The sequence below is a fragment of the Halyomorpha halys genome, unplaced genomic scaffold, assembly GCF_000696795.3.
Source record: "Halyomorpha halys isolate HHAL.00 unplaced genomic scaffold, Hhal_1.1 Scaffold426.1, whole genome shotgun sequence".
NCBI lineage: Eukaryota > Metazoa > Arthropoda > Insecta > Hemiptera > Pentatomidae > Halyomorpha > Halyomorpha halys.
The window spans coordinates 7,884-24,940 of record NW_027108013.1 but is presented as its reverse complement, the minus strand read 5'-3'; the positions used below and the strand labels follow the sequence as shown (position 1 = coordinate 24,940).

At 30.6% G+C, this 17,057-nt stretch overlaps 1 protein-coding gene across 1 annotated transcript in view; it reads right to left on the bottom strand.

The window, feature by feature from the left end:
* LOC106682586 (uncharacterized) overlaps nucleotides 1-16,653 on the bottom strand; it is a 28,736-nt gene extending 12,083 nt beyond the window's left edge. The window contains exons 1-3 of the mRNA XM_014423523.3: nucleotides 15,092-16,653; nucleotides 14,744-15,016; nucleotides 10,580-10,845 (exon numbers count right to left, since the gene is read on the bottom strand). Coding sequence (XP_014279009.1) covers nucleotides 10,580-10,845; nucleotides 14,744-15,016; nucleotides 15,092-15,169 — 617 coding nt within the window. The 5' untranslated portion in view covers nucleotides 15,170-16,653. The remainder of the gene's footprint in view (nucleotides 1-10,579; nucleotides 10,846-14,743; nucleotides 15,017-15,091) is intronic.
* Between the last annotated feature and the right edge of the window lie 404 nt (nucleotides 16,654-17,057).

The following is a 17,057-nucleotide window of genomic DNA, read 5'->3' as shown; positions in this document are numbered from 1 at the left end:
TTTTTATTATATTTTCCTTTTAATCTATGTGTTATTCTTATTCTCGTAAAATATATCTAGTTGTTTGTTCTTGGTAGACTGATCTACTGCTGTGACTATGAATGATGGTCTGATCTCACATTACCGTCTAATATTGAATTTTTTTAGCGGGTCACTGAAGGGTAAATTCCTCTAGGAGGGTAAATTCCGGAGAGCGAATTTGTTGATCGGGTGAATTGAATAATTGAGCTGAAATGAGAAAGAAAAATAGGAATGAGTGAAACATTTGTATTGGTTTTACAGATCGAAATGGATTGTAAAAGGAAACTGTAGGGGTGAAAAAAATTGTTTATTATATTCTATTATTGTATATCTTTTTTTTATGATTATACCATGTATGTGTAATGTAAATATGTCCGATTACGGATTGATAAGTATGCTGTGTGAGATGGCAACCTAATGTATTTAGACAGCATAGATGAATAAATAAAGTATTTCTCTCTCTCAATTTTTTTATTCCCTCTCTCATTTGCTTCACATATCCTCCTACTCTCTTATATACATGGATTCTGTCAAAAACTTTCTTGTTTAGTCTGTTTTGGTCCATTCTCATCATGTGCCCATAGAATCTCAGTCTTCTAAATCTTATTTCGGTTTCCAGGTAATTTATCTCGCTGTAGATTCTTTCTATTTATATTATATTGTTCTATCATATTTTACAATGTTTGCATCTTGTTTCTCATTTAGCCCTGATAGAGACTCTGCAAAGTATGGTGAAACATTGGTTACTAATAGTGTTTTTTTAACTAATTTACTACCTTTCTTGGCTACCACCCAGACTATCTTCCTACAATTTAAAAGTATTTTAATTTAAACATTCTTATTGAAAGTAATATAATATCATGTTGGTGAGTTGGTTAATACTGCTTAAAATTCGCAAATTATGATTCGATTTAGAGCTCTGTATTCCGTCTTCAACTTATCTGATTTCAAAAATTACGACTCATTTGAAAGGGAAGAGTTTCTTCTTTTCATCAATGTAAACAGCCGTAGCATTATTTTTTGTATGTTTATAAAAACTGATCAAAAAACAGGAACGAAATTGAGACTTTTTGCTGACAACTTTGATCCTAAACCATGTACAAACCTCTGGGAGTAAGTAAATCGCATTGTTTGAGAACCTTTACCAACCCTCGGAATTGAACTTAAATCAGATCAATAGTTCCTGACTTATGGAAAGTTCTTGGATTTATAAAAATAATACATAGCTCTTCTGTGTTCAATGAAATTTTCAGTTTCAGGGTGTTTTATTTTTTGGCTTATTGAACGAACTTATTGGACATATGTCAATTTTTTTCAATGCAGAATTACTAAAAAATTAAGATTAAATTCTATGAGGACACACCTTGCACTCCTGAAAGTAAGTTAAGATAATTACTAATATTTTAAGATATTAATTGTTCCATAGTAAAATTTGTTCATTATTAATTAACATTAACATTTTTATGTTCTTTGACTAGATACTTTTATTATAATTTATAATTTTTATTACTTTTTTCTAAAACTTCGCTTTTATATATTCCTATAATTTTTATGATTTTGTAAAAGCTTTATAACCTTTGTGGGTAATCTAGTTATTTGAAGGTTCCTGTTACTGTTGTAAATATATGTTGTTATGAAAAAAATCACTATATAGTTTTCCTGAATTTTGGTAAATCATTATGGTGTTATATAATTTGTAATATATTTATGATATGTTAAAAAATATATTTCATTTTTCACTTCATTAAATAATTATTTTTTTGATAACAATTATAATAATTTAATAATGAATTATTTAAAATTATATTTTCTTGATTTAAAATGAAAAAAAATCAACAAAAAGGGATGAAATCATTTATTTTGCAGACACATGTATATATATTGTTAATGAAAAAATTACAATGTAAATAAAAAAGTCCCTATCGGTTTACGTGACACTTGATATTATCCGAGCATTGTATGCCACTAATACTACGTCTGTATCTTTTTTTTTATGATATGAAAAAAAATCACTATATAGTTTTCGTGAATTTTGGTAAAACATTATGGTGTTAAATAATTTATTTAAAGAAGTTGACCTATGAAGCAGATTGTAGGAAGATAGTCTGGGTGGCAGTCAATAAAGCTATCAAAATAGTAAAAGAAAACTATTTATTATTAACCAGTTCAGTTGGTAACAGAACTTCATTCTTATAGCCTTGACGAAACCCTGCAAAGTGAGGCAAAACCTTGTTTAATAATAAATAGTTTTCATTTACTATTATGATACCTTTATTGACCACCACCTGGACTATCTTCCTCCAAAGTTAAATAATCTAGTTCTTTGGAGGTTTTTATTATTTTTGTATGCAGTAATTTTTATTATATTTCTGTTAAAAATTACATTTTATTATTATTATATTATATTTCCTTTGTTTTTTTTTCTTTAATTATTTATCATTATATTTTCTTAATTTAAAATGAAAAGAAAAAAGGAAGAATTCATTTATTTTGCCGATACATGTAAATATATTGTTAACAAAAACATTACATTGTAATTACAAAAGTCTCCATCTGTTTACATGGTACTTGATATTGCCTGAGCATTGTGTGCCACTAATACTACACCTATATCTTATTTCTATAATAAGAAAAAAATCACAATATACTTTTTGTGAACTTTGTTACAGCATTATGGTGTTAAAGCACCTTTGTGTGTAAATAATCTAGTTCTTTGGAGGTTTTTATATTTATGTTATATGCTGTAATTTTTATTATATTTCAGTTCTTTTAAAAATTATATTTAATTTTTAACACTCAAGTGTTATTTTTCTGTGATTATTTATCGTTATATTTTCTTCATTTAAAATGAAAAAAAAAAAAAAAAAAGAAAAGAATGAAATAATTTATTTTGTAGACACGAGTAAATATATCGCTAATGAAAACATTTATTTGTAAATACAGAAGCCTGTGTTTGTTTACAAGGTGCCTCGTATTGCCCGAGAACTATGCTCTACATCTTCAGTCAACATATGATGCCGTGTAAACAACCCATTAAATTGTAATTTGATTGTATAGTTTATTTATTATTCTTTCTCACCATAATATTTAAACGTTGGCACATTAAAAATAGGTTAATCGAACTTATTTGTGTTTTTCATTGACCGCTCCTCCAACCATCTTCTCCTCGTTCATCATCCACGGTCAACTATCTCTCATAATTATGCATCATAATTTTCTTGTAATTTTTATTAAGTATTATTAATAAGCCAGTTATTGTTTTGAATTACAAGTTATGTCAGATGTACAAAACCCTGTCTTCCAGAAAACAGGTAGGTGCAAGACAGGAAGAGGCAACAAGACCATCAAGACCTGTTAAACCAGGAGTGTCCTTTGTAGAAATGACTGGGCAAACTGAACCAAAATCTCTGGCCCTGCTGCAATCGCAATCTATATCCCATTATCCTCAAATCCAACCACAACATCCTCAAGTCTCTGTTCCTCAAGCTATATGCACTCCTCAAAAGCCTAATCATGAGATACCCTGTATCCCCCAACTACCAACGGCACTGATCTCACAAACCTCCTTGCTTCCTTCCTATTCAAATTTAGATCCCTTATCACTCCACTTATCTCCTTACTTACGAATCTAGTATCCAACCTTATTTCTCCACCAAGAAACCTTTAAATGGCACCAATAAAATCTATATTCTCCTTTAGAATGCAAATGGTGTTCAGACCCACACGAACTAACGGTCTTATTATACGACAAAAATATTGACGTAGCTTTAATAACTGAAATTCGACTTACCACCAGACGACTAATCAACATACTTCAGTACCAAATATGTTGAATGGAACATCCTGATGGAACAGCATATGGTGACACTGCTATCATTATCCATCAATCCCTTTTTCATCACTTGGTCTTTCTATAATCCTAAAATTTCCTACATACTGCAGCTGTATTGATCCAAACTTCACTCTTTCTCATAACACTAGGGTTGGTTATTCCCCACCCAAAATCCCCACTTCTCAACCACAATTTAATTCCTTCGTTATTCCCTTCACCCACTCCTTCTATGTGCAGACTTAAATGCAAAAAATGAACAACGGGGAGTTAGAACCACAAATTCCCGTGGACGATTGCTGATGTCTGCACTCAAGTCCCTTTGTTGTAATATTCTTTGTCCCGATTTACTTACATACTGGCCAACCGTTCCTAATCGTAACCCTGACCTACTGGACTTCTTCATACACAAAGTCTTAGGCCTTCTAAATACTTCCCTCTCACACCTCGATAACCTATCTTCAGACCATATTCTACTAATCCTAACCATCTCCATATCCCCAATCCCTGCATTACCTCCACCCTCATTCATAAGGGGCCCAGTAAATTGGAATTCTTCTGCCAAATCCTGACAGACCAAATTGGTCTTAAAGTTTCCCTAGAAACCCCTGAAAATCTAGATGACGCAATCTATCCTTAACAACCCTTATCCATCAAGCTGTCTGGTCTGCCTCCTTACCCTAAAATGTCCCAAATAAACCCAAGGCAAATCCTCTACCATAACATCTCAATGACCTCATCAAGATCACAATACAGAACATTATGGAAACACGCTAGATACCCTACTGATCGTCGCTTATATAATTATTACAGCAACTAGTTAAGAGAGAACTGGCCGACCATCGAACCCAGTCCTTCAACTCCTACCTCTCTACCTTTTCTACTCAGGATCATTCTCTCTGGAACAGGACCAAAAAATCCAAATCAAGCACATTTCCCATCCCCTCTGATGAGATGATAGCAGCATCAGACAAAGATAAAGCCGAAGAACTAGCCATTCGCCTTTCTCACACATTCACTCCTCATCCAGAACTTCATCTTGACCAAACCAAAACAATTGAAGAACTCGACTATGTCTCTTCAGCTCTTGAAAAGAAACAATACTGCTCAGGTGCCTTTCTATACATAGTGCAAGCTTTTGACCGGATATGGAATGCCAGATTGCTTTTCAAGCTCAAATCCCTATTTCCTCAAGCCTTATACCTTATCCTCTGCCCACATCTCTAAAATCACTCCTTTCGAGTTCGTAATGATTCTGAGTACTCAAATATATATCCAATCAAGGCAGGGGTTCTCCAGGGCAGTGTCTAGGGTCCTGTCCTCTACATCCTCTTCACGGCTGACATTCCCATGACTCCCAATACATTCCTGGTAACATTTGTTGATAACACAGCCATTCTATCCTCCCATCCTGATCCTGTAACAGCCTCACCCAATCTCCAAATCTAGGTTGTGATCATAAATATTGTATATAATTTATTTTACTCAGTTTGATTATGTTCATTTTATTTTTATGTTTATATACATATAGAGATTTTATTTATTTATTTTTATATTTATTTAATTTTGTATTTTTTATATTTATTTACTTACTTTATTTATTTATTTATTTTTTTTATGAAAGTGTACAATTAATACTATTACTCATTGCCCAAGTTTGTGGCAGATTCTAATATTATCAATAAATAAAGCTACTTATTTCTTTTACATATATAGATGCTAGTGTTCGGTTCATATTTTTTTGTCCAATATTATTTTCTTAACTTAATTTATTTATTAAATTAAAAAGGCTGGACCAAGACCACGGAGAGAACATTAAGCAGTTTTAGAAGAGGATTAAAGCTTTAAGAGGCCAGAAAAGTAAAGGTATAAGAAATGTGAAGAATGAGCAAGGGAACACGGTCACGGATAATAAGGCCATTTTAGACGTCTGGTGTAGGTATTACAGAAAGCAATTTTCTGCTGATGGTACTCATCCGGCGAACCAGGAACAACCGTGGAACGATACCGAGTTTTATGAGGTGATAGAGGAAGATAAAGTTGAAAAGGTTATTTAAAGAATGAAGACAGGTAAAGCAGAGGGTCGAGACAATATAGTAGCAGAATTCATTAAGGTTGACGGTACAGAGCAAGTGAAGGCTCTACAAGTACTATGCTAAAAAGCTTGGGATGAGAAGATGATCCCAACAGACTGGGAATATAACATAATTATTCCCATCCACAAGAAAGGGTCTCAGGCAGAATGCTCCAACTATTGCCCTATATGTCTCTCACTAGTAATATAGAAACTTTACATGTCTATTCTGGAGGGAAAGTTAGACCCCTAGTAGAGCATCTCATCGGAGAAGAACAAGCCGGGTTCAGACCAGGACAGCAAACACAGGACCATATTTTCTCTCTGCAGAATGTACTCCAGAAATCCTGGGATAGAAACAAAAGTATGTACATCGCCTTACTTGACCTCAAAGCAGCCTTTGACTCCGATACAAAACATGAAATATGGGAGGCTTTCAGAGCTAAGAATGTCCCAAGACCATTGGTGGACACAATTAAATCCACTTATCAAAGCCCAAAAGGAATACTTAAGCTGAACGGACAGGAATCTGATTGCTTTAGCATAGCAAGAGAGGTCAAACAAGGTGACAGTCTAAGTCCCTTGCTATTTTTACTATACATGGATAAAGTGGCTGACATATGTAAAAGAAGAACAGAGAGGACATTCCTGGGCCGTAGAAACCTCTGCCGGGTCATCATACAACTCCTCCTCTACACGGACGATATTGTTCTCATTGCAGACACCCCTGATAAATTACAGCAGGCAGTGACTGAATGGCATGAAGAGCTTCACCGGAAAGGAATGGAAACAAATACCAGCAAAAGAAAGATATTACAAGTGGGGAGGCAAGTGGAAGATCTCCATAGGATCTAGGAATAGGAAATAAGAGGATAGGCCAGGAACTGGGGATTGCCTCAGAGAAGGAGATTGCAGACATGGCAATTGAAATGGTTCGGCCACGGCATTAGAATGGAGAAACATATGGACCCCTAAAGACAATAGAGTATATACCGGATGACAGAAGGCCTCATGGACGACCAAGGATGTCCTACCTGGAGTATGTCGACAAGCTTTGCAGAGTAAGAGGAAAGGATCTTCATCAGACCAGGAACCTAGCTGCTGATAGAGAAAGTTGGAGCCAGTGGTTGAACGTTTCCCTATGCTGAGTGGGTACTATAGGGAGAAGCAAAAGAAGAAGAAGAACTTACTTTATTATTATTATTTTCTTATATGAGCTTCATTCTTATGATACATTAGTCACTTCGAGGGAGCGTGTACATTTATATTTAAATATATTTTATATCTTAACATATTTCAGCTTTTCAGTTGACAGAATTGACTAACTCTAATTTCAACAGTAAGTAGAAAAGCACTAGTAATAATATTTTGTATTGTGAAATTCTTACCTTTTACTTTTGAAAAAGTACACCAGAAATATTTTTAAAAAAATATAACATTCTACTATTAACCACATACTCAACGCTAAGCTGTTAAAGAATTAATATTGAAAATACAAAGACTGATTTTATAGTTAGTCATTCTGTCGAATAAAAGGCTTATTTATTAAAGTTTGGTTTCTTTCCTTTTCTTTTTTTGTTTTTAAATGTTTTCATTTCTTACGTATTATTCCTGATACCTTTCTCTAATATTGAAATTAATTTTTCTCATGATTGTATAAGGTTCAAATAATAATTTCTCGAGTTAAAAACTCGGCCAACATACATAACATTGTTACGGCCAACATATTTTTAATAATTGGTTCCATACTATAAATAAATTTATCTGTTATAATTCTAAGCATTTCGTATTAGCGTGTTTTGATTTATGCTACAGAGGTATAAATAATACCATTATTGTCTACATATGCCGGCTCAGGCACCTTCATATTTCTAATCAGTTGCTGTTAGCAGGCTGGCCAACCCTGATATTCTCATCGAGCCAAGGTGGGCGGACTCTCCATTCTCTTCCTCCACCAGGACAATTCTCCACACAAGGGGCCCCATCACAGAAGGTGATATACAGAAATTTTTATTTTTTGTCACAAGCGATACAACCAATATTTTTTAGTTTTTAACTTTAAAATAATTTTAATTATTAATTAATTATAATTATGACACTGTCATCATCCGGTACTTGGTTATTCGGTAATTCGTTGGTTCTTATATATTTTTTCTCTTCCTATCACCATTTGTCATCACCCTCTCACACGCTTTCTTCTTCTAAAAATTTTTCTACTTTTTATTTTTTATTTTCACCCTCTCGTAACGTTTTCTTTATAAAAAAACACTTAGTCATTGTTGTAATGGCTTTTTTAATTCTGAGTTTGGCCGTCATTAGCGCAATATCCATTAGGTGTTTGATCTTTCAGCGAACAGATTCGTTTTTATTCTTTTTTTGTTTTCTTTCCCCTTTCTTTATTTTACTGTTACCCCTTATTTTCTCCACTTTTATCCATTTTCCTTACCCGCGTTATAAATTTTGTTCACTATACTTATAATTTGCCTCTTTATCATCTATTATTGTTACATATACATGAAACTCTAGCCGAAACGTTGGCACATTAAAATAAGTTAATCGAACTTATTTGTTTTTTATTGACCGCACCCCCAACCATCTTCTCCTCATTCATCATCCACGGTCAACTATCTCTCATAATTAATTTTAATTAATAATCAAAAGCATTAAGTTCCTTTTTTATATAATATATATAATTTTTTTTTATAAGGTTTCTATTTTGTTATATTAAAGTATTCAAAATACAATAAAACAAAATTCGACTGTACATCTGTTTTATTTTTATTACCAATTACGGTTGGGCTAGTAAAGGTTCCTTTTGAACCCTAACCCGCCGTAATACTAATTGAAAAATTTATAAGGGAATAATTGATGAGAGATGGGTGATTCCGATTTTGTAAGTACAGTAGATGTTCTCAGTTAAGGATTTTTTTTTTATCAATTTTTATTTATATCCACACACCTATCAAATACAAAATTGACAATCACCAGATTGTCTGACTGTTAAATTGATCAAATAAAATGCTTATAAAGCATGAGGAAGAACAGCACCCTCTTCTCTGGCTTTTCTTTAATCCTCAATTTAGCAGATCCCTTATCAACGTTCTTTTTAGTCTCTCCTCCTTGTGTTCTCAGGCATGAGAGTCATGGCCATTTGTGTTATTAGTGTGTTTTGGTGTCCCAGTAATTTTTCATAAAAATGTTTGTTATAAGTTTGTATGTATGACGAAGCATGTATGACACGCGGTGATTGATGGAATTTTTAAGTCAGTACATAAAACATTCTTATGTACATACTATGGCTCTTTGGTGATAAGTTGTAGTATTTTGAAATGGAAACATTGTAATTGTTTGATGCGAGCCTATTTAGCTATTCTATAAATTTGTATCTCAGTTAAGAAATAAAAATAATTCTAAGGAGAAGTTATGAAAACGTCTTTATACACCAAACCCAATTATAATGATATAACAATGAGTATTTGTTCGTACTTTATGCACTGCCATACCATTCATCCGATTGGAATTTTCCGAAGAAGAATATACGCTTGCCTGATTTTTTTTGGTAAAAAAAAATTAACAAATCAAAATTAAGCATTTTTGGGGTGTAGCACAAAAAGTATACATGTTTCCATCGATTTGTCTCTATCTGAAGAATAAGAAAAAAATATTACTGATTCTATTGCATGATTTTTTTATTCACTAAAAATTTGAAAAACATAATGAGGATTTCAGTAAAGTAGGTAAACAAAATTTTAGGAAAGAGCTTATCAATTTTTTTTTTTTTTTTTTTTTTTTAGCATCATCTGAAAGCAAATTACCATTTTTCAAAGAAATTAAAAATTCGAAATTTTTCATCTTGATTTATTTTGAGGATTTTTTTTAAATTTCAATGACTGTTGTTCATATAATCGTTCATAATTCCTTCACTTTTTATCCAATTCTTATGTTAATACAACTATTGGAAAGCTGAATGTCTTCTCTTTTAACATACATTAACAATGTTTGAATTGAATGCCCTTATAAGAGTGAAATATTAGCTTAAAAAAAAAAAAAACCTTTTAAAGCATTTTACTACTTAATATCTCCGATTCTAATTGGTTTAGTTAGTACAGTTTATAGAGCCCTAAACCACTGCCAAGTTTGGTGTAGAATGGTCGAGTCCTACTGAAGTTAATTTTTTCTTTTTAGGCGACTATTTTGGGACATGAATTTTACTTTCCAATTTTTTCAAAAATTTCTATTTAAGGGTTTCTTGAGGTGCTAAAAACGAATACTGACCTTGTTTTAATATAGTACTAATATTAAAACAAAGTAAAGGTTATTATATAAAAACTATTCATATTTAATGTAGTATATATATGATAATTTTGTAGATAATTAAATGATCTAAAATAATAAGAAAAAATCAGCTAAATCGGACCAGTATTAACAATTATACAGTGAACTTAGCTCTTATCATTTATGTTACTATAGTTACTGTCTTATCAGTTTATCTAATAATTTATTAATATCAAAGTTTCAACAGTGTTCAATTAATGCACATACATCCTCAAATATAGCAATGGCGAAGCATTACTGAGTCTGCTAGTTATAATGATAAATTCAATATTAAAATTATAAAATTAACATGAGTAATTGCATGATGCAGTAAAATTTACCTATTGAAAGCTTTCCATCTTTGGCAAATCTGCATGTAGGCTTTGCACTGAATGTACATAAAAACAACTCCTCCCGTAAATCCGATAGCTACAACAATTAGTTTTGTCCAAAATGGCCATTCTAGAACACCTTCGTGTATCTCTTCAGCAGTTCGATTAATAAGTACATATAAAGACCATACAACGCAGGTTATAGCAATGGCATGAAATATCACGGCACATAACAGCTTTCTTCTTTCGAATCCAGTCATTTCCAATGGCTCCCACTAAAAAAATAAAAAAAATAACACTATAAAACTATTAAATTAGTATTAATAATTTATATATTAAAAAAAATTCTGTATCACTGAAACTGATGAAGGATTATGAGTACTTTCTAAGGAAGTACTGTTACTAAACCAACAGTTGTGCAAGGAGGTGATTTGGTCAGAATCATGCTCGACCACCAGATTTTTACACAACTAAGAGTACTCACTTTAAGAGGCTGGGTTGATCCTAGAGGGCTCCCAAACCCACTGGGGAATAAGAAAAATAAATATGTGTATACACTTAGCTAAATCAATTTAATTAATAGTATTTCCTATTAAGAATCTTTCCTTAAGTTATACCAGTGAAAAAATAACCTTTGAACACTAGCTTATGTTAACATTTAGGAATGCTGATAGTATTAATTACATTTTAATGTCTGTTAAAATATAAACAACCCATATAGATTTTATTTATTTGTTTTGTATTCTTTTAAAAAATCTGCTTGTAACTAAGCCCTACAACCTTACACGCAAATCTTATTGACCACCATTTTTGAATTCCTCACGACTGCAACAGCGGTTTCAAATCCCGCCAGGAAGGACGACCTTTATTTCTGTGACGGTTCAGTAAAATGAAAACTTGACCCCCCAACATGGTTAGAATAGGGTGGTTCCCTGTAGGTAACCCCCTCCTCCCATATGTCGACAACAACAAGGAAGAGAGTCATAAAAAAAAAAAAAAAAAGGAATTATAAATAAGTTTCAAAATTCGGCATTGTGTAACCATTTAAATTCTCTGGTTAACTTATCTTTCTTCAGTCTGAAAATTTTACATAATACTTCATTTACAAAAACCTTAAGGTGCTTTTCTTCTCTTAGTGGCCACATTTCATTAGGAAGCATAATAAATTTATAAACTCTAACTTCTATGTTCCTATAACAGAAAGAATGAGCTAAGCCATTTCGAAATTTTAAAATAACAAGCAATTCTCAACCTAAACTTTGCCTTTATTTCCTCACCAATTTTGTTTCTTCTAGTTACCTCTTAACCAGTCCAATTGTATTTACTCAACCTTTCATTTTAAAAATAAAAATGAATTGTGCTTTTGAATATAAATAATATTCCTCAGTAGTTTGTTATTATAAATTATATCTCTGTAATTTGTAGGAGCACTATTATCATATATATTTTTTAACAACGTTAATTATCATTAGACCATAGATAAAGTATAATATATTATAAGTCATATATTAAAAGTATATCTCCTGCATTCCCATAAGATTTTATCTCAGCCTACTCTTTGCCTAAAAGGAACATGAAATGTCAGAAAACATTAAACAGTATTAAGAGCCTGATCTCAAGGTTTGGTTTTAGGGCGTGGATCACTTATGATGTTAAGCTATCATCAAGGGTGGTCACTTTTATAATTTTTTTTTATTATAAAATTAATCTCTAAGTATATATATTTATTTATTTATGTATTATTTAATTTTACACACTTCCAGTAACATTATATATATGTTCAACAGTTTTTTTTGTTTTTTTAACATTTTTTTTAATTACTTCACTTTGTCTAAATGTTTTATAGAAAATGTGGTGATATACAATAACTTTTAAGTCCTTATTCAGTAATCTAGTTAAAAAACTTGCAAAACATTCATGTATTAGCTGATTGGATACGTATATTTTTATTATATTGTATATTTTTCATAGTAAATTAAAACTATTAATCACAGTCAATTTACACTATTATACTTTATCACAATATAAATATAATAGTGTAAATTGACCGTGATTAAAAGTTTTAATTTAATTTGAAGAATCGACAAAATAGGGTAATTTTGAAATTAAATTATTGACCTAGGCAGAGTAGCCCGAATTAAGTTTTTTAAATTGATGCGGTTCTAAATTTGTATTTAAGATTGTCCTTAAGGAGGGCCGAAACGTTGGACTTATGAAAAATAAATTGTTTTGAGAATTAAATGGGATCAAATTTATTTATTAAACAATACATCCTTTTTAAAAGTAATCAATTATTAACAAATTAATTTGATTTTAATTTTAATCATTAAATGAGACAATTTAATCAAGAAAAGATAAACGTAACCTCATTCTATTTTATTATTTAAAAATATCCGACAGAAGTAGAACAATTGTTGTTTAAACAAGAACCAGCTGCTATCAAACAATGTGCATTAATGCTAATTAAAAGAGTAAATATTTTGACAAATTCTGATTTGCTAAGAGCCACACTTCAATTAGTTGATGTCAGAATAGTACAACATCTCTTAAGGAGTAGACGAGATTGATTTATCAGTGAGACAAGCTAGTTAGCTGTGACTACAGCTATAAAACAACTATTCAATTCACTTTATTTTTGCTGTGAAATGTTTATCTCCAAAAAGTGCAAAAGGTAATACAAAAACTAATATTTCTTTTGCATTAATGAAACATTATCATAATTACTAAACAGAAAACAAACCAGTTATCACCAATATAGTATTTAGTTTATTCAAGTGAAAAATAAAACATAAAAGGAATAATTAATTATAAAAATAATATTAATAAAAAAAATATACAATGGATTGAATATAATAATAATAATAATCTATTTTTTATTATAAATTATTTTATTATTAAAGAAAAACAAGATTTTGTAATAAAAAGTTCTTGAAAGGCCTCAGGAAAAAACTATTTAACAGAAACCCATAAACCTACTTATGATGGTAGATAAGCTTGTAGAAATAAGAAGTCTCCTTTATCTGAACTAAAAATAAATTACATGTAACTGCTTCCTTAAAGTTTAACTTAATTTAAAAAATAAAATAAAATCGTAATTGATAAGTTTTTCTTCAAAAAAGAATAAAAACAATTTTTGTATTCAACTGAAATAATATAAATAATCAATGTCATACAATAAGTAATGAAGAGAGAGAAAAAAAAATTGGATTTAATAAAAATAAAATATATGATCAATGTCATAAAACAAGCATTAGAAAACAATTCAATATTTATGATCAACAGAACCATAAGTTTGCTATATCAATAAGAAAAACAAGCATTAACTTTTTAAGGACCAGAATAATAAAATAAAGTGTTTAATATGATTAATAATACAAAATATGATAATGACTCATAATACACTCATGTCAGCAATAAAACAGGCACCAATCTTTTATCATTTAAATTATCAATCTCATATAATTATTAGATTTTTATAATTAATTTTATTTCCAACTAACTGTGCTCCACAGTTCAACTTAAGTTTGGATTATACAAATTTGTTTAATGCATATGATGAGTAAATTACTAAGTGCATCTAATTTACATCAGACTTTAAAAAAGAAATGACTAACTATTTAACATGTTTATTTCTCTTTATTTTAATAAATAATATGGAAAACAGATAGTTGCACAAACATAACTACATTAAATAACGATACAGATTGAAACAATCCACATTTGTTTTTATGTTATCAATCACCAAAAATACAAAATAGCCTAATAAACGAAGTTCATAAACTTTTTTTTTAAATCCATTTATAATTAATTAGATTTGACTATTATTTATCATTCCCTCTTCTTTGATGAATGTTTCCTAAAGTTAACATAATAATGATCATGAAGCGAATCTTCTTCCACAGGTATGATTTCAAATTAATTTGTTTTAAAAAAATGGCTTAGGTTCACAAACTGCAACTACTATATCTCCCACAAAACTATAGCAACCAAAACAATCACTCGTACACGATGGGGGACTCGAAACAATTACAAAATATAAACAATGGTCTGCGCTTAGTAATTTTTCTGCACAGTGAATTACACGGACACTTATTTTTATTAATACGTTTCCAATTAAATATATTTTAAATTGAACTTAAATATATAATATTTTCAAAGAAAAGTAAAGCTTACTTCCATGAAGGGCTTGGTTTTGGTGTGCATGATGAACTGGAATTTACATAATTCACAACACCGAATGTTGGACGATTTAATCCACTGCTGAAGACAATTTTGATGAACATAGCGAAGAGACCCTGAACAATAACAGGGAGCAATAAGACCGCCTTCGGCATCGCCTTCACAGTGACATATTCGGCAAATTTCCACACTGGTCGAAGTTTGGCTAGACGATTGTGATTCACTTCTGCCATACACTTCTTGACTTTTACTTGATCGAATATACATCTACAACAATTACACCTGCAGTGACTTCTTAGTCTTTTAAGTAAACAAATGCTTATATGAGTAACCATTTCTTACCTGTGCTTCTTTGAATGAACCCTCAGTTTCTTTAGATATATTTTCAATAGGTGTCACATTTATTTGTTGCAATGGCATAGTTAACTAAAGAACTAATCATAACTATTGTCTTTCCATTTTTTTTTTAAAACAAAGTGTGCAAGCTTCCCGTTTTTACTATTTCTGTGAAATAGAGGAACTCATTCACAGTTCTATATTTAGTGTGAAAAATGTATGAAATTGGCATATTTAACAGTTGATATATGGTATGAGTTAAGTGTCGTGAAACAATAAAAGATCGCTACAGTTATTTAATAAAATTATAGCATTCTTAAACAATATATTGATGGATGCATAATAGTGCACCATTGAAAATAGAATACAACCCCCTACGATAACTAAACACAGCTGATACAATCATGTGTACATTTCTCAGCTGTTAGAGATGTATTCCTCAACTTAGATATGTTGTAAACAACTGGAGGTTACTTTCTTATCAACAATTGAAATTATTACATTCTTCATTATCATATGAACAACTATCCACGTTCAGAAAGAAATATTGAAACAGAAATTCTTCTTAACGCATTATATTAGATAACTCTCACCACAAAATCAATGAAACTTATTGAATAACTGCTTTTGAATTACATAATAATTTGTAGAAAATTCTAATATTCTTCTAATGTTCAGAGCAATAGAACGCTCGAATTATTTCGATGAGAATTATTAATCAGTACATTTGTAATAAAACGTCACTGGCACAATCATTTTCATTGAAAACTGACAAGGCAAGACTTTTCTGTTGTTTTTTAATTATGAGTATACTACTATTAAAACGGAGGAATCTATAAGGATCAGTTAAATAATCAATTTTGATTATAAAAACAGCAGTTGTGGATTATTACTTTTTGTTTTATGTCCCATTAATATAAAAACAAATGAAATGGTACTTCTTGAAAATTTTTGTTAATTATATCATGGAATGAATGCGTGACTTGTTTATTTATGTTTTCAAAACACCCTACAAATCAGGTGATCTAAGACACCAACCTTATCAATAGTTTACTTACTACACTTATCTCTGATATCTTCTTTAAATTACACGATTATTGGACATTTAATCTATAATTACTTCAATTTCAGATATTTTTATTTTATTTTAAACTACAGAAGTGTAACAATTTTTTTTTTAAGCAGATAAACATAATACTAGGGGTTGGTACTAAACAACATTGATCGTGACGAGCATTTTCTGTTGTGTTCGTATTTAGAATTGAATTTAGAGATTCAGTTGTAACATGTAATCCACTTAGTGAGGAGTCCTGAGCCTTTAATTTATTTAAAGGATCTTCGTTTTTTAATCTAATCTAACTACCATGGAAGACTTGAGAAGGAGAATTCCTGATAAGAAAGAACCAGAATCAAGACCCGATTCAGAAAGTGACCATGTAAGCAATCATGTTTTGGATAATTATGATTATTGGGATTGATAAACGTAGTATTATATCTGGAAATATTGAGTTAAACATTAAAATGTCCACCTCTTAAGATTATGAACATTTTTTTTCCATATCTGATATCAGTGATAACATAGTTGATAACATTACCTGGCATTTATATCCTCAGATTGAAATGTTTTAGCATAACTTCCCTACTTTTCCCGTTTCATTTGATTAGGCATATCTATAACTGTTATCTTTATCCCTATTTATCTAAAGTAAGAAAAAAAAATTCCTCATTGTATTAATTACAGATATCACTCATGGTTACTGTTTTTAAAATTTGCACCTAGTAATCATACCAGTTTTTGTAACTTTACTATGCCTTAAACAACTTTAATAATATTTTGTACATTGTTTTTTGCCGTACCTTTTTTTGGAAGGGTTGAAGTTAACCCTGTTAAGTTTTGTCTTAATTTTATTTTTGGCTATTTGTGTTCATTGATATCAGTTTAATTGTTGAATAATGATGTGCTATAATATAT